At 42.5% G+C, this 17,924-nt stretch overlaps 2 protein-coding genes across 3 annotated transcripts; one reads left to right on the plus strand and one right to left on the minus strand.

The window, feature by feature from the left end:
* Positions 1-948: 948 nt before the first annotated feature.
* On the minus strand, positions 949-10,626 carry LOC125446394 (zinc finger protein 239-like). 2 transcript variants are annotated; one of them, XM_059639702.1, is made up of 2 exons: positions 10,567-10,626; positions 949-8,555 (listed from the first exon to the last, which is right to left on the minus strand). In XM_059639702.1, the coding sequence occupies exon 2, from the start codon at positions 8,097-8,099 to the stop codon at positions 7,395-7,397; it is 705 nt and encodes a 234-aa protein (XP_059495685.1). In that variant the 5' UTR covers positions 8,100-8,555; positions 10,567-10,626; the 3' UTR covers positions 949-7,394. The 2 variants fall into 2 exon arrangements, with proteins under 2 accessions (XP_059495685.1, XP_048375901.1); XM_048519944.2 differs by having other exon boundaries at positions 949-8,191; positions 10,567-10,591.
* Positions 10,627-12,108: 1,482 nt separating this feature from the next.
* On the plus strand, positions 12,109-17,876 carry LOC125446388 (zinc finger protein 271-like). Its single transcript, XM_048519928.2, has one exon. It carries the CDS (start codon positions 15,317-15,319, stop codon positions 16,193-16,195), a length of 879 nt encoding a protein of 292 aa, XP_048375885.1. The 5' UTR covers positions 12,109-15,316; the 3' UTR covers positions 16,196-17,876.
* Positions 17,877-17,924: the final 48 nt, after the last annotated feature.

The raw sequence follows: 17,924 nt of genomic DNA on the forward strand, positions 1-17,924 counted from the left end.
ACTTTGGCTGTTCAAGATAACAACTCAGCACTACCTTCTCAAGGGCAGAAAGGGACGGATAGAAACTATTGCCCCAACTGGTGATGCTGTCATCCCACAAATGAATTTAAAAAACCCAGATCAGGACCAAGACTCTCCTGCCTAAGTCACTCAGACACTGCTGTATTCCTGATCTTAATGTCATGGGATGGAAGGTTTTAGAGCAGGACCTGGATAAGCCTGTCCTTCCAGCACATCTAATGATGGGATGGTCAGTGCAGTTCAGGCTCTGAAGAATCCCGGAGATTTTCAGATGGGAGATAGATTGTGCTTGGGTCAACGGGATTTAGGATGTTTGGGTCTTTATTTATGTGGGATCCTCTATCAGTACCTAGTCTGTAGGTTGTTCATCATTCCTGGAATTAACCCACTTTTGTCCATCAGATTTACTTCTCCTGACAGCAGAGATTTTACCACCTTTTGCAGCTTCAGGAGCCCGGATACAAAGACAACAGTGACACCTGTAGCACTAACTGGTCCAGAGATAGTAGGAACTGCAGATGCTGGAGAATCTGAGATAACAAGGTATAAAGCTGGATGAATACAGCAGGTTGAGTAGCATCAGAGGAGCAGGAAAGCTGGCATTTCAAGCCTAGACCCTTCCTCAGAAATGGGGGAGGGGAAGGGGGTTCTGAAATAAATAGTGAGAGAGATGGAGGCGGATAGAAGATGGATAGAGGAGAAGATAGTTGGAGAGGAGACAGGCCAGTCACAGAGGGGATGGAGACCCTATCCCTATCGCAGGAGCCCTACTTTAAATCAAATCAAACTTTAAGGTTTGGAAGTGAAAAGTATTTTGTACATGGCCTTGGGATGTAACCCCTTAGAAATGTTAGAGGTTGTTGTTGGTCATAAGAGTCATACAGCACAGAAACAGAACCTTCAGTCCAACTCGTCCATGTTGACCAAGTTTCCCAAACTAAACTAGACCCAAATCCCTCGAACCTTTCCTATTCATGTACCTGTCCAAATGTCTTTTGAACATTGGAACTATATCTCCAGCTACCATTTCCTCTGGCAGTTCATTCCACGTACCAATCACCCTATGCGTGAACACATTGCCCCTTTTAAATCTTTCTCCTCTCAACTTAAAATTTTCCCCTACCCTCGGGAAAAGAGATTTGCCATTCACCTTATCTATATTCCTCATGATCTTATAAATCTCTATGCGGTCACTCCTCAACCTCCGACACTCCAGCAAAAAAAGTCCCAACCTATCCAGCCACTCCTTACAACTCAAACCCTCCAGCCCCAGTAACATCTTTATAAATCTTTTCTGCACTCTTTCCAATTTTATAATATCTATTTAGGCCAATATATGAAGAGTTGCAACCCAATAATAGTAATCAATGTTGGAGGAGAAGCAGAAAACATATTTAATGAACTTCTGTGGCAGTAGAATATCTTTTTATTAAAAACTTCAGCAGCCACAATTCACAGGCGTGCATTCAAATTTTGATAGATATGATTGACAAGTCATACTGATTTCAAGATAAAACGAGTGCAGCGTTTCTCTGGAATATTCAATAATTTATTCTTTGGACCTAAATATCTTGTAATTGATGCACTATTATAGAGAATCATGTCATAGAAATTCACCAGCTTTTTCTCTCAAGTTTATCCAAAAGTAAATAGCAGGAGCAGAAAAAAAATTGGAATTTCTCATTCTTACTCGACCCTTGATTGCAATCTATTATAGATATGTAACAAATTATTTTTCATTCCTCATGACAATTACTTATGCTTCTGGCTTGTGTGACCAAAACATTTACCTCAGCCTCTCTCTTCCTTATTTATGAAAGCTTTAGAATCAGTTTTGCTATTTCTGGCTCATTTACACTGATTCTACTTTTTCAGTCTTCAACAACGTGTTGGTCACCATTTGCTCATTTCTAAAACATGCCAAATCCTCAAGATTACTTATGTGCTTTGCAACGGTTCATCAAAACCTCTTCCTTCAACACCAGTATGAGTCACTTATTTCATATCCATTTTATGCCAAATGAAGAAAGGTTTATCATGGGTAGATACCACTGCTTTGTCAGAAGTAGGTCATGCCTAACAAATCTGGCTGAATCTTTCAAGGAGGTGTCCAAGTATGTTGATCAGGGCTTTGCAGCTGATGTCGTTTATATGATTTCAGCAAAGCCTTTGACAAGGTCCCACATGGGAGAATGATGAAAGGTGGTAAAAGCACATGGGATCCAAGGTAATTTTGCAAGTTAGAAAATTGGTGTAGTGGAAGGAGACGGAGGGTGCTGGTAAAGGCTGTTTGTGCAACTGAAGGCTGGTTATGGTTTAGTTTGCATTTTTGTCTCTGAGTTAGAAAGCTGTAGTTTCTTGACTCTCTGTAGAGACAAGAGCACTGAGGCTGATATGCCGCTGTTTCTGGGAACATAAGATTTATGGAATCAGTTACTTACAAACCCTTAACTTCATTGGCTGTGAAATGATTTTTGACACCCTAAGGTTGTGAAAGTTGACATATGCAAGTCTTTCTTTAAGGGATATGGATGCTTGACGAAAAACGGTAGACTGAGAGTAGTGTGGATATTGCAGATGCTGCTGAGATTGCAGGCTTACTTCTAACTTTACTATTGTTTTTATTATTACGTTTCTGTAGTTTAAGATTTTTACTTTTTTTTGGATCTTTAATATTCAAAAAAAGCAATAATAAAATTTGGGTAAGTACATGAATAAGAAAGGCTTGGAGAGATATGGGCCAAGTGTAGATAGGCGGGACTAGTTTATTTTGGGGTTTTGGTCAGCATGGACTGGTTGGACTGAAGGGTCTGTTTCCATGCTCTATGCTGTATATTTTGAAATTATAAACCCCTGGATAGACAAAATGTCCCTGTTCATAATGACGTTGACCAATATATTGTATATCAGACTCTTACATAGGATCCTAATTGTTTCTGTGGAAAACAAAACACCAGGCTAAGATATTAAATTTCTTGGCTTACGCTAAGCAGTGAATTTATTGTGAGATAAAACAACTGAGGAATGTCACCACAACATTTAGCTTACACCAAATTTAGAATGAAGCTAAAACATCAAAGCACTTGAAAATGACTCAACATCTTTCTCAGATCATGAAATGAACCTCAGAACGGTGTAAGGTGAACATACCACATTGTGACAACATCAAGCTTTTTATGGGCTGAGGATACTCGGAGATCTGTACAGTCTCATCCTCACTTCCTCACTCATGAATACTCAGGAGTTTTCATGACAGGAGAGTACAAACATTCACAATGGTATTAGTCAAACACCCATTACCTGAGGAGGATCTGTCTATAATTCATATCACAACAGGTCTGTTTCTACCCCTTCTCTATTCCTGGGAGTTGGATACCCTTACAAGCACAGTGGCCATTGCACTAAAATTGGAACAAGGCTGTTAAGGGGTCAGTTTAGGAAGTGAGAGGAAGGCAAGTATTGCAAGACCTCTGAATGTTTCTCACTTTCTAGCCAGTACTGAGCTCCAAATCCTGATGAAAGAGGTGGGTGATCCGGGAGTCCACAGCATCACAGTCGGCTTAACTGTACAGGGAGGTACACTGAAGACTGGAAGAGCAGTAAGAGACTCAATAGTTCCAAGAATAGACAAATGTTTCTGTGGCTGGAGACATGAATCCAGGATTGTATGTAACCTTGCTAATACCAGGATCGAGGATGTCACCGAGTGGGTACAAGTGTCAGGAGGAGTATACTGAGGGGACAGTGATCATTGTATCAGAAGGTTTAGGTGTGGGGATTGAGAAGGACAAGGAACAATAATGAACAAGAATAATGAACTGGGGAAAACCAACAGCAGTTGGGTAAGGAACAGATTTGGCCAGATAAATTGGATTAAAAGGTTGTCAGGTGAAATGGTAAATGAACAATGGACTGCCTTTTAAAGAAGAGATTACTTGGTTGGAGTAAGAATTATGGAGGCACTGGCCATAACTTTCCAGTCTTCCTGAGAATTGGAAGTGGAGCAGGAGAATGGAAGAACTGCAAATACTACACCCTGTTCAAATAAGGTTTAAAGATAGATGCAGCAATTAACATTAGTGGGTGTAAAGCTTCTAGAAACAATAAATCAGGACAAAATAAGTCACTTGGGCAAATGTGAGTTAACTAAGGAAAGATACAACAGATCTATAAAGAACAACGAATATTTAACTAACCTCCAGAAGTTTTCTGATGATGCAGCAGAAAGGCTTGATGATCCATGGTGTTATGCTTCTTGAGTGTTATTGGAACCGCACCCATCCAGGCAATTGGGAAGTACTTCATCACATGCCTGACTTATACCTTGCAGATGGTGGACAAGCTTTGGGGATTCATTTGGTGAGTTACTCACTGCAATATTCCTAGCATCTGACCTGCTCCTGTAGCCACCGTGTTTATGTGGCAATGTATTATGTAACCAGTTGAGTTTCTGGTCAGTGGTAACTCCAAGGATATGATAGTAGGGGATTCAGTGATGCTAACATTGAATGTCAAGGGGGATTGATTAAATGGTCTCTTATTACAGATGGTCATTGCCTGGCCTTCTTGTGGTGCAAATGTTACTTGCCATATGTCAGCCCAAGCCTGGATAATGTGGTGCATATCAACATCCAAAAGGCATTTGATAACATGCCCCACGCAGCTTTGAGAGTAAAGTGAAGCAAAGGTCAAGTAGCTTCATGGTTACAACATGATCTGAGTGACAAGGACTAGTGAGGAAGTGATGAATGGATGTTTCTCAAGCTGAAGAAAGGTTTATAGTGATGTTCTTCAGGGTTAGGTGCTAAGCGACATGGTTCTTCCTTAGATATAATTAATTACCTAGATCTTGGTGTACACAGCATAATAACAACATTTACACTAAATTCGGGGGTCTTGTGAACTGTGACAAGGAAGATGCAGAATTTCTTAAGGAGATAAACAGGTATGTGAAATGGGAAGAGAGATAGGAGATCAAATTTAATGCACAAAAATGTGAAGTGATTTGTTTCGGTACAGAGAACACAGAAAAACAACCTAATGTAAAGGTACAATTCTAAAAGGCTAGAGGAGCAGAAGCCCCTCGGTGAAGCTGTGCAACATCAATGAACGTTGCCAGAGAGTTTGAGAAAGTAGTTAATGAAGCAAATGGCATCCCAGGAGTTATCAACAAGGGCACAGACTACAAAAGCAAGATAGTTATCTACAAAACCCACATTAAACATTGTCTTAGCCTGAGCTGGAGTGTGTCCAGTTCTGGACTAGGCTTTATATATTCGCGATAGTGGAATGAAGATTCACAAGAATGGCTTCAGGAATGACAAACTTCTGTTATAGAATAAGATTGCAGAAAAGGGACTGTTTTCACTGGAGAAGAGAGGACTGATTGCATATTTGATAAAAGTTTTCAAAATTATGAGAAGTCTGGACAGAGCAAACAGGAAAAAACTGATCCTACTCATGCAAGGATCAAGACTGACGGGACACAAGCTTAAGGTAATTGGCAAAAGCGGTAGTAATGACATCAGAAAAAAAAATTCATATAGTGAGCAGTTGGGGTCTGGAACATTAGGCCCAAGAGTGGTGGAGACAGGCTCGATTGAGCATTCAAGAGAGAACTGCAAAGAATGAATGTACCATGGGGAGAAGGCAAGAAGGAGTACAAGGGTTGAAGAATCAGTCATACGCCTCACACATCTGTATAATTCCTCTGTGTCCCAGGAGGCTCAAAGACATAATGAAAGCTTGAATGTAAATCTTATTTGAAGGGTTTCTCTTCTCCCCCACCCATGTTAACAGTGCTTGGAACAGATGCTCCTTGGACATTAAGTATTCTTCAGGATACCTTCTTTAAACCTCTCTGCATCAATACCTCTGTCCGTTTATTGAGGACCCTTGTTAAACCCATCGGTTTGACCAAATTTTTGTTAATCCCTTTCTTAGCACTCCTTTGTCTCTGCTATTTTAATTTCTATCTGATTACATTTCTAGGATATACTTTGGGATGTTTTATTATATTAAGGCGCTAAATATATGCAAGTTGTTGTCCTTTCACTCTTCAGTCTTCAAGATACTGACCCAGAGGGCAGACTGTGGATTTTGATTGGCCTTTAGTGCTCTGAGTGCCCATTCACCATGTGGAGAGCTAAACATTGAATGTTGTGAAACAATGGAGACTGTCACAGCTGAGGCACATCCTGCCCTCCCCCTGACTCCCCAGCTGGACTCACTGGTGAGGAATAGGGTTCCTGGTTGATTCTCCTCCTCCATTGACCAAAGACATTGAGGCTAATTGATGTACCTCTATTACTGCCCCAAGAATGGCTCCTCCCCTGACTGCATGTGCTGGTTGATCAGAAGCTGAAGTCTTTCGAACCACTGAGTATCTGATTGTCTTCTTGGTCAGAGTGAGAGTCAGTGAGTGACTCGTTCCTGACACAGCACTGAAAGGATGCCATATTTACACAGGAGCTTTTGTACATATTGATGTCTTCTGGTGATGTTTGGTATTCAGGTCAAAGGTTACACTTTTTTTGAAACAATAGGACCAATGGTGGGAGAGGTTTGAGATAGATATTGTCGACATAGACAAAACTTTGGAATGATAGCTCCCCTTTGTGAGCACAGAGGGTAAACAATACAGACAGCTCTCAGAGCAATAGAGGCAGGTGACCCAGCTTCGAGTCCATATGCAGACATGGTGTCCAATGACAGGAGGAGAACAATAATGTGAAACAGTGGACACACTTCACACTGGAAGGGTTTGTCTCCCGTGTGGATTCGCTGATGTTCTATGAGGTCCAATAATTGAATCCTTTATTACAGCACTCACACAGACAGGGTTTCTCCCTTATGCAAATGCATTGATGGATCGGAATACACTGTGTAACAGCCTTGTCACGTATTTTAGACCAGTCTGGATCCAGTGGTATTTTTGGAGATCAGATGATAAATATCTTGTTATTAGCTTCACACCAGAATAGTTCATCTTCCCGAACCTTCTGGTGGTGCAAGAGTCAAGGATTGCACAGTCACTCCGCCATGGAGATTCTCTGAGGGAGCAGGAGCTTTCACAAATGTGTGAAGAAAATGTCACAGAGTTCACACATCAAGTTTTTCCCCAGCAGGGATACGTTTGTGATACATCAGGCCCAATGATTGTACATAGCCTTCATTAAACACCCTGCACTAGTTGGACACGTCATTGTCACTGACAGTGTGTAATCATGGCTATATACCTCACATTTCAATGGTTTCTCCCTGGTCAGTAATTTTGGCCTTATGAAGCATTTGCCACACAGCCTAGCACAAACCCTTTCTCAGTGTGGTTGTGTCTGTGTTTCTTGAGTATCGCTGACTGTGTGAATACTCAGTCACACACCTGATTTGGTTTCCCCAACTGTGTGAATGCGACGGTGATCCAACATTCCCCACAATTGTTCAAACTCCTCATTACACACGTCACACGTGAATATTTTCTTCTCTCCTGTGTGAGTGTGCCGGTGTTTCACAAGGCCTGACAATTGTGCAAAACTCTTATTACACACCTCACATTTGAAAGTCTTCTCCCCAGTGTGAAGGCGTTGGTGTTCAAGGAGGTTCGAAGACCGTGAGAATGATTTGTTACACACTTGGCAGGTGAATGGTTTCTCTCCAGTGTGAATGCGTTGATGTGTACGGAAATGAGTTGAGCGTGAGAATGATTTGTTACACACCTGACACCTGAAGGGTTTCTCCCCTGTGTGGACGCTCTGGTGTTCCAGGAGCCTTGTAGATGTTGCAAATGCTTTTTCACAAACTTCACACTTGAAGAGTTTCTCCCCTGTATGGATTGTTTGGTGGACCCGGAGGCTTGATAACTGCGTGAATGATTTGTCACACACCTCACACGTAAATGGTTTTTCCCCTGTATGAATGCGTTGGTGAACACGTAACGTCGCTGACTGAGAGAATGATTTCTTACACACGTCACAGGTAAATGGTTTCTCCCCTGTGTGAATGCGTTGGTGCACAAGAAAGTCTGATGAGCACCAGAATGATTTGTTGCACAATTCACACTTGAAAGGTTTCTCTTCCATGCAGCTGTATTAACAGTGACTCCCTGTTGCTGGGGGAGCTGATGAATCTGTGTAACTCTCCTCACAAACCCAACAGTTGAACAGCCTCTTACCTGTAGGAATGAATCAGTATTTCATGAGACTTGATGAATGAATGAAGTTCTTACCACACCTGAAGCCTGCTCTCACTTCTTCCCAGCATCACAAAGACTGATCTCTCACAGCCGAACCTTCAGAAAGGTTGGTTTGGATGAAAGGATGCACACCACTGACCAGTTTCAAATCTAATGATATGCTCCTCTGAACTGACTGATTTCCGGACGATAGTTTCACTGCCCAACCTTCTCTGCATTGAGTAATGCTGTGAAGGGACTGGATGTCTTTCCACAGTTGTGTAGTTGTTCCTTGGGTGATAGTCAAGATCTATCTATGGTGCCCATCCTCTCTGATTCTCTGGTGTAGTACAGTACAATTCTTCTGTAAAACAGGAAAAACAAACATGATTTCCTCCAACTCCCTCTCCTCCCTTGCCAAAGGAGCTGATTCCTCAGTAAGAGGCTGTTACACAGTGAGTGCCAGTCTGCTATTCCCCTGTGTGCGGTGGATCAGCTCCTTTCTTTTTCAACAAATTGATGCCACACACCCTGTGGTTCCAGCAGGAACCCTGGTTAGCAAGCAGGAACAGATAATGTGGCTTCTTTCTTTCCTTCGCCTAATGGAACCAGTCCATGCCCCCACCCTCTCCCCTATCATCCCAGGTATCATTAGGGCAATGGAAAAGACAGTCAGTCTGAATTAGAATGGCCATTAATTCATGGTTAACTATCATCACTAAATTGTTTTGACCGAGAAACATGCCAAACTCCTGGTCACGTCCTTGCGTATGTTCCATTCCACTGAGAGATGGGGCCGTCCTTAATATTGACTCCATGAATTATCAGGGCTTCAGGTGAAACAAATTCCACTTCGCTCCCAACTGATGAATGCGACCTTCACCATGTTCATCATCATGAATGAAGTAGACTGAGGACACCTCCCTCAACGGGGTGTCCTTCAGGTGCAATGAGCCATCAGCAGAAGAAAGATTGTATTCCATCACAATCTCACAGCCCTCATTCTAGGATTATCATCATCAAATTAGATAGAATCATATAATGCAATGTGGAAGCAAGCGAATCAGCCCATTGAGTGTACACTGACCCTCCGAACAGCATCCCACCCAGACACACACTCCCCTACCCTGTCCATGTAACCCCATATTTCATGGCTAACGCACAGATCCCTGGACACTATGGGCAACTTAGCATGGCCAATCCACTTAACCTGCACATCTTTGGACTGTGTGAGGAAACCGGAGCACACAGACAGTCACCCAAGGCTGGAATTGAAACTGGATCCTTGTGTGGCAGCAGTGCTAACCACTGGACTGCCATACTGCCCCCTTACATGAGAAAAGGATCATAGAGACATCAACCATGATCGTTTTGAATAGCAGAGCAGTATTGAAGGGCCAGATGGACTACTTCTGTGCCTAATGCATATGTTAATGGCCGAGCCCATTGAAAGTTAAGGGTATCACTGGACCAGCCGCTATGAAAGTTGGATGTAAAATACAATATAAGTATATCATGGTGTTAAAAATTAAGAAGGGAGGACACTTCTGCAGTCTACTGTTTTAGTTGTGAATAGGAATTGTTTCAACACAATCTTGGTTTGCCAGAATAAACATCATAAAATGTGAAATCATGTCACGATTTCTATCAGATGATAATTAGGATTTCAAATATCTTTTAAAAGTCATAGTTTCTTCTGGATCCCATGAATACGTCAGCCATCAGCACCAGCAAAAATAAATAACCTAAATTATCACATTCTACTTGGGGGAGCTTGTTCTGTGCACTTTGATCCCCATGTTTCTGATATTACAACAGAGAACACACCTCAAGAGAATTCAACTAAATTTTAAAAACTATGGGACATCTGTGTGAAAAGATCTAAGCAATCGTATTTTTTTTCATGAGAGGTTCACAGAGTCAGGGTGGTGTGATATCTCAGAAGGATTAAAAATGACACACAACATCCAGATCCCAACTTAGAAAGAACTGACTATTCCCAGGGCAACAGGATAATCATCAGCTCCCAACACATACACAACACAAAAATAAGACATCAGTAAGAATCCTCAGACATTCTGCACCTCCCGCACAATAACAACTTACCTTCTTATATTCAGGAATGAGCCATCAACAAAACTCAGCCTGCAAATCAGAAGGGAAATGTTTCCAATAAACACACTCAATATCCAACACACAGCTCCAGTCTAACAGTTCAGCACAAAGCACTGAGTAAACAGCTCTCTCAGCCGGATCTTCTCACACAGCATAAGGGACATTTCCACCCCTGATTACCCACAGGACAGTCAGACTGCCTGAAGATTGGTGTGGATATTATGGGATACAATTTGTATAAAAGCTGCTCCTTCACTCACCATCTCCTCACTTGGTTTTCAGTCCCTACAGGAAGTGAATCAGCTCTGGAAGAGGAGAGAATGGGCAGAGTGGGTGGGCTCTCTGATTGACGTCTCTCACAGCCAATCCAAATATTTCTGCAGCAACATGAGTTCCCTGAAGCTTGTGAAACTGACCAGTGAAATGGAGGTGACTTTGAGCAGCAGATCAGCTGGAGATTTAAACTTGTCATTGTCCCATCTGAATAAAACCTCACTTATTACAGCTACTGTTTCAGTTCCCCTGTAAATGTTGATAGATATTTCTCGTGTGGGAATAGTATTCTTCGTCCTCGGATACTTTCAAACTGAAACATGTGAGATGTTGATCCTCGGATGCGTCTGACACGAAATCAGATCTGAAAGACCCACAGCATGCAAGACATTGATGACATGCACAGGATGGAGGGATGTCGGAGTTGATTGCACAGAAGGAATGGACACATGGGAGAGGGGCATGAGAGAAAAGAATGCAGCTGGAAGTACACAGAAGGGAGATGCACAGGTTCCGGGACTTGCAAAGTAATTCAACGATTCAGGGCATGAGGTGGGTCTCATCGTGTAGGAAGCTGCCCGTGAGTTGGCAACTGACAGCCGTGCCCACGCCACCTGCTGTTGAGCTTCAGTGCCTCCCGCTCCGATTCTGAGTTTCAGCACTCACAACGTCTTGTTTCACTTCTAAGTTGTTTTTGTTCCGTTGTCTCCCAGATCCTTTACCAGGCTGTCCTAAGTCTAGGCCTCGTATCAGAGATATCGTTTAGCGTGCAATACACGAGGATGATTGTGGCCAATCTGCCTCTTTCTAGGGAACATTCTGATCCCCGCCCAGGTGTAGCTAGTACCTGAAAAGTCCTTCAACATCCCACTCGCTTTTCTGTATGAGAATTGCCTCAGGCACGGGTATCAACACCGGACGAAGGAGGGGAATTGATTTCTGTCGAGAGAGCTCTATGAGTGTCCTCATTCAGGACAATGTCATCTCCTATTTCTACTCCCCTTGACCTGCTTCTTCTCCAGCCTGAAAAAGAGCCGAGCAGACGGTATTGATCAGTATGGCTTGAGAGAGAGTGTAGCAGGCAGCGCTGATCACCAGAGATCAGGAGAGGGTAGCGCAGAAAATGCTGAATCTTTTGTGAAAGTTTGATGGAGTGTAAACATGGAGAAGTTATTTCTAGCCTCATTTTAAGCATGAACAAATGATTCCTTTATGTTCTTATCCGAATGTTTTATTTAAATACAATGAGTGGTTTATGCCTCTGATGACCCTTCCAGACTGTGAGTTTCAAGCCCTCATCATTCTCTGGGTGAAAAAATATACTTTCAGAAATGGATTTCTAAAGAAGGGTCCCGACCCGAAACGTCAACTTTCCTGCTCCTTTGATGCTGCCTGGCCTGCTGTGTTCATCCAGCTTCACAGCTTTGTTCATTAGAGAGCCCACCCACTCTGCCCATTCTATCCTCTTCCTCTTCCAGAGCCGGTTCACTTCCTACAGGGACTGAAAACCAAGTGAGGAGATGGTGAGTGAAGGAGCAGCTTTTATACAAATTGTATCCCATAATATCCACACCAATCTTCAGGCAGTCTGACTGTCCTGTGGGTAATCAGGGGTGGAAATGTCCCTTATGCTGTGTGAGAAGACCCAGCTGAGAGAGCTGTTTACTCGGCGCTTTGTGCTGAACTGTTTGAGTGTTGGGTGTTGAATTTCCCTTTTGATTTGCAGGCTGAGTTTTGTTGATGGCTCATTCCTGAAATTGGATGCCGGGTGTCTGAGGATTCTCGTCAATTTCCTGATGTTAAGTTCTCTATGTGTGTTGGGAAGTGGTTATGATCGTGTGAACTGGGAATGGTTATTTCTATCTCTGTGTTGGGATCTGGACGTTTTCTGTCTTTTCGAAACCTTTGAAGAGCTCCCACTACTCTATCTTTCTGATCGTACCAGAAAAGAGCTAAGACTTGTAATTATTATAGGGCTATCGTGGCCACCAATAACCTAAAGTGCTTTACAGCCAAAGAAGTCTGTTTTGAAGATGGTCATTGTTGTAGCGTAGGAAAATTTGCAGCCAATGCGTGCACGGAAAGGCTTCACAAATGGTAAAGTAGTGACGACCAGACAGTCGTTTTTGATGGTGTTGATGCAGATTTAATTTTGCCCACATCACCAATGGTAACTCCCATAATCTTCAAAATTACACCATGGAATCTTTCACTCTCACCTTAGAGAGAGGAGAAAAAGCATCTATTTAACAACATAGCTAAATTCCAGCACCACTCATAATACAGCACTCTCCTATCCTACAATGGAAATTTTCAAAAACTGACTTAGCAGCATCAGAGAAGCAGGAAAGTTTGATGTTTTGGGTCAGGACCCTTCTTCAGAAGAAACGTCAAACTTTCCTGCTCCTTAAATGCTGCTTGGCCTGCTGTGTTCATCCAGCTTCACACCGTGTCATCTCAGATTCTCCAGCATTGGCAGTTCCTACTGTCTCTTCAAAAACTGACTGGATGTTTGGTAGGAGCTATAAATCTTCATTGATCTTATGTAACCGTCCAGGTTTCAGTTATTAGGCAAATACTGACTCAGAATCAGATGAGAAGACATTCGGACAGATTATTACAATTTTGGGCAATGAAGTTGGTCTTCAAGTGGCTCTTAAAGGACATCGCAATGTGGAAAAGCGGGTAAGTTTTGAGAGGGAATTCCAGAGGTTGGGGCCTTGGCATTCCAAGCCACGGACCCCAGTATGAGGGAAAAAAATGGGAGAAGTTTATGAGGCCAGATCTGGAGTAGTACAGGGGCTTGACAAGGTTGTAGGAATGGAGGAGATGACAGATATAGAGAAGACAAAATTTGTAGAAGGATTTTCAAACCAGGAAGAGAGGTGTTTTCAGAGTGGGAGCAATTACAAATTAGCCAGCACAAGTATAATGAGTGAATGGTACATGGTGTGAGTGAGGATGTAGGCAGCAAAGATTTGGAATGTTGAGGTGAATGATGATGATGATGTGGTTTTAACACATGCAGCAACCTTCTTGGTGAGGGACACATTTTCTGTGCATCCAGTGAGCGTAAATATCAGACATTCCCAAGCTGCCTGAGGACTGTATTCCCTTCTTTAATTTTAAAGGTAGAATGGGATCATTTCCAGAAGGTTTAACCCTAGAATCCTTTCATTTCTCTTTAAGTAATTAAAATTCCTGTAGATTACTGATGGTGGAGGTCTGGAATAATACATTTCCCTGAGGAAGTGTTGCTTAATCGGAGGGGCAGCACTAAGGGAGAGCTCCCTCCTCAGATGGGCAGGATTGAGGGAGATTACTTATTATTGGACTTGTTAGTGATTGTTTATCATTGTTGGCTTGGTCACTTAAGAGGGCAGTTCAGAGTCAACCATGTTGTGTGGGACTGGAGTCACATGTAGACAGGATGAAGCATTTGTGTAGATTCCCTTCCTTGAAGGATAATATTTGGATTTTTAGGACAAACTAAAAGTTTTCACACTTTTATTTCACATGAATCACAAACACCAGCATGGACCGTTTGGCAAGTGACCAGTTTCTCACTGTCATCGTATGGATTCATTTGAACTCTCAGTCTCTGGATTGTTGATCCAGCTGTCAAAACTGGAGTTACATTTCTTGAAATATCTTTTAATGCTTAAAACCTGGGCTTGGATTTGATTTTTTTTCCCAGAGCTGTAGCTCACGACTGAACTTGGGATGTGTAGTCTCAGTGAGTGCAGTGTGAATAATTTCCCAAGATAAACCAGAACACTTCAACCAGCTACATTAAACTGTCCTCCGCTCCATCCCCTGCACTCATGCCCATTGAGTTTTCTGAAAGTAATTTGAAAACATAAGAAGAAATTTTATTTATTTTAGTGTTTTTTATATTAAACACATTATGTACGGTAAGACTGGTCTTTACCAGCAATGCACAAACTCAGCAAATTGAGAGCCTGTTTAACACTCTGTCCAATTGTCTTTTCCATTGTTTTCATGGTGCCTGGGAAATGGGGGTCTGGATGGAGGAGAGCAAGTAGCCACATTGTCTACTCCAGGTCACTATCCAGTGTCCTTACTGGAAACAGAGGGCGTGTGACAGTCAAGTGAGGAAAGGAAAGGACTTCTTTCTGATCGACCTCCAACATGAGGAATAGCAGACTGGCACTTGCTGTTTAACTGTCTCACACTTAGGAATCAGCCCCTCCAGCAAAGGAGGAGAGGGAGTTGGAGGAAATCATGTTTCCTTTTCCTGTTTTACTGAAGGATTGCACCGTACTACACCAGAGGATACAGAAAGGATAGACATCGCAAATAGATCCTGACCATCACTAAAGGAAAAATCGCACAACTGTGGGAAGAGATCCAGTTCCTTCACAGCAGTGCTGAACACAGAGAAGATTGGGCAGTGAACCTATCAGCTGGAAATTTTTCAGGTCAGGGAGCTTTGACACATCACAAGATCTGAAACTCTGAAGTTGAATTTCCATCAAAACCAACCTCAGGGTGAGGCTGGGAAGAAGTGGTTCCAAGTGTGGTGAAAACTTCATTCATTCGTTCAGCCTCGAGAACCACTGACTCATTCCTATAGGGGAGAGGCTGTTCAAGTGTGAGAAGGTTGCACTAGTTCATGCATCCTGTTTACAGGATTCTTATAGAACTGTTAACACAAGGGCAACTTCATGAAAGGGGATGGATGAAGTGTGCAACTGAGCTTTTACAAAGTTATCAATGCTTGCGAACCACCAAAGCATTCACACTGGGGAAAAACTGCTCAAATGTGAAATGTGTAATAGGGCCTTTCCACAGTTAGCAGGCCTCGTGAACCATCAACACATTCATACAGGGAAGAAACTGTTCACGTGCAGGGTGTGTGGTAAATCATTCTTACAGTCATCGACCCTTCTCGTGCATCAAAATATTCACACAGGAGAGAAACCATTCACTTGCAATGTGTGTATCAAATCATTCTCGCATTCATCAACCCTCCGTGTTCATCAACGCATTCACACAGGAGAGAGACCGTTCACATGCACAAAATGTGACAAATCATTCTCTGACTCATCACACCTCCGCAGACACCAACGCATTCACACAGGGGAGAAACCATTCATATGTGAGGTGTGCAACAAACCATTCGCATCATCATCAGATCTTCAGAGACACCAACGCATTCACACAGGAGAGAAACCATTTATTTGTGATGTATGCAAAAAATCATTCTCATCATCATCGGATCTCTGTGTGCATCAACGCATTCACACAGGGGAGAGACCGTTCACATGCGAGGTGTGTAATAAATCATTCTCACACTCAGGAAATCTCCACACACATCAACGCATTCACACAGGAGAGAAGCCGTTCAAATGCGAAGTGTGTGATAAATCATTCTCTGACTCTTCGAGACTTCTGGTTCATCAGAGGGTTCATACTGGGGAGAAACCATTTAAATGTGGTGTGTGTGACAGAGCATTTTCGCAGTCAGTGAGCCTCCGTGTACACCAACGCATCCACACAGGGGAGAAACCATTTACGTGTAATGTGTGCAACAAATCATTCTCGAGGTCATGGAATCTCCTGCTCCATCAGAGGATCCATACAGGGGAGTAAACTTTCAAATGTGAGATTTATGATGAAACTTTCATGATGGAGTTGACCATCCAGAACATGAAAAAATGCACACAGTGGAGAAATTTCCAAGATGGTGTTTGAAACAAGGCTTTCACACAGTCAGTATATGTCATGGTCTATCAATGCACTCATGTGGAAGGAATCCTATCAGTGTAGGTTCTGTAATAAAGCCTTGCACAAAGCAAATACCTAGTTAAATTCATACTTATCTGTCATCAAAGTGAGATTCTCTACGTAACTCACTGCAAAGGATGGTATTGGTTCAAGGAACAGGAAGTAGATTTCACTCACATCATAACACCAGTACTGAGGTACTGCTATCAACAGCAGCTCTCTCTGAAGGAAGTTGATGATGTTTGTACAGAGTGTAAAATCTCCCAGGTTCAACAAGAAATAACAGAATAAATATGAACTGGAAGTCATCAACTCAGAGAGACAAATGTGCCTGATATTCCTTTCTCCAGATTGTTCAAGATCAGATGTACAACTCAAGATGTTGGGGCTTTCCATAAGTCCCAATTCACTGACTCTGTGGGAACTGCTTTGGAGATAGACATGTCTGACTTTAAATTCCTGGGTGTTCGGTACCTTCTGGAAGAGAACCTCTGACTGAGTTTGAGTCCAAGACTTCATATAATTCTGATGTATGCATGTGAAAAAATGTAGTCCAATTCCTGAGTATCTACAGACTTGACCCCAATCACGCAGACTGATTCTCTCTGTAACTCCCTGCTTGACATTCTGACCAGCCCTCCCTACCACCAACACTACGAGAACTAACCTACTCTGACTATACTCCACCACCTGTCCACACGCTGATGAGCCCCAAACCTGAAAACAACTTCTTGAACTGACTGCACCCAAAATATCCCACCCATTCCCCAATCTGACTCAACTGTCACCTGACTCACATACCCACTTACATCATCAAACCTAGCAACTTACATTCCCATTTATATGGTCTACCACCTGACTTAATGATGCACAGACCCAGTTGCATATGCACAAACATTTGTGCAGGATGTTTATGTTATGCTGGTTATTACAGTAAAATGGGAGTGTGTCTTCACTACTGATTCACTTCACTGTACTTTGTGCAGATCCTTGCACTCATTCTCTTCACTGCTATCTGTGTGGATTCCTGTCCTGAGGGAGTTCTTCTGGATGCTGCATTGGAAGGCAGCAGATTTTCTTTATTTTTGGTAGGGTTACTGACCAATACTGCAACTCCTGGCCCATTGCTCCCAGGACCTGCACTGCCCTCGCCTCAGCACTCAGATTCTTCCCCACCACTCCTTAAATCAAACCTCTCCCTCCTTTCAGCTACTGATCTCCCGGTTCTTAGCCTGCTAGTTGGAAAGGCTCTGATGCATTGAGAGACGTAGGTAACAGAACTTTTAAACATCCTCAGAAGAGTTTACAATATCTTGTGAGGACTGTTACAATAAAGGCTCTGGATTACTCAAATTATATGCTGACCAAAAGGTCTTGTAGGATAACATAGAACATTACAGCACAGTACAGGCCCTTCAGCCCTCAATGTTGTGCCGACCTGTCATACCAATCTGAAGCCCATCTAACCTACACTATTCCATGTACGTTCATATGCTTGTCCAATGATGACTTAAATGTATTAAAGTTGGCGAATCTACTATAACTATTTTTCAGCCAGTGTTGTCTGCATCAGTGTTGGTTTTGTAGTAAATAT

This window comes from Stegostoma tigrinum, chromosome 34 (assembly GCF_030684315.1).
Source record: "Stegostoma tigrinum isolate sSteTig4 chromosome 34, sSteTig4.hap1, whole genome shotgun sequence".
Taxonomy (NCBI): Eukaryota; Metazoa; Chordata; class Chondrichthyes; order Orectolobiformes; family Stegostomatidae; genus Stegostoma; species Stegostoma tigrinum.

Coding starts and splice junctions, on each gene's coding strand:
- LOC125446394 (XM_059639702.1), bottom strand. CDS start 8,099: ATGGAAGAGAAACCTTTCAAGTGTGAATTGTGCAACAAATCATTCTGG.
- LOC125446388 (XM_048519928.2), top strand. CDS start 15,317: ATGCTTGCGAACCACCAAAGCATTCACACTGGGGAAAAACTGCTCAAA.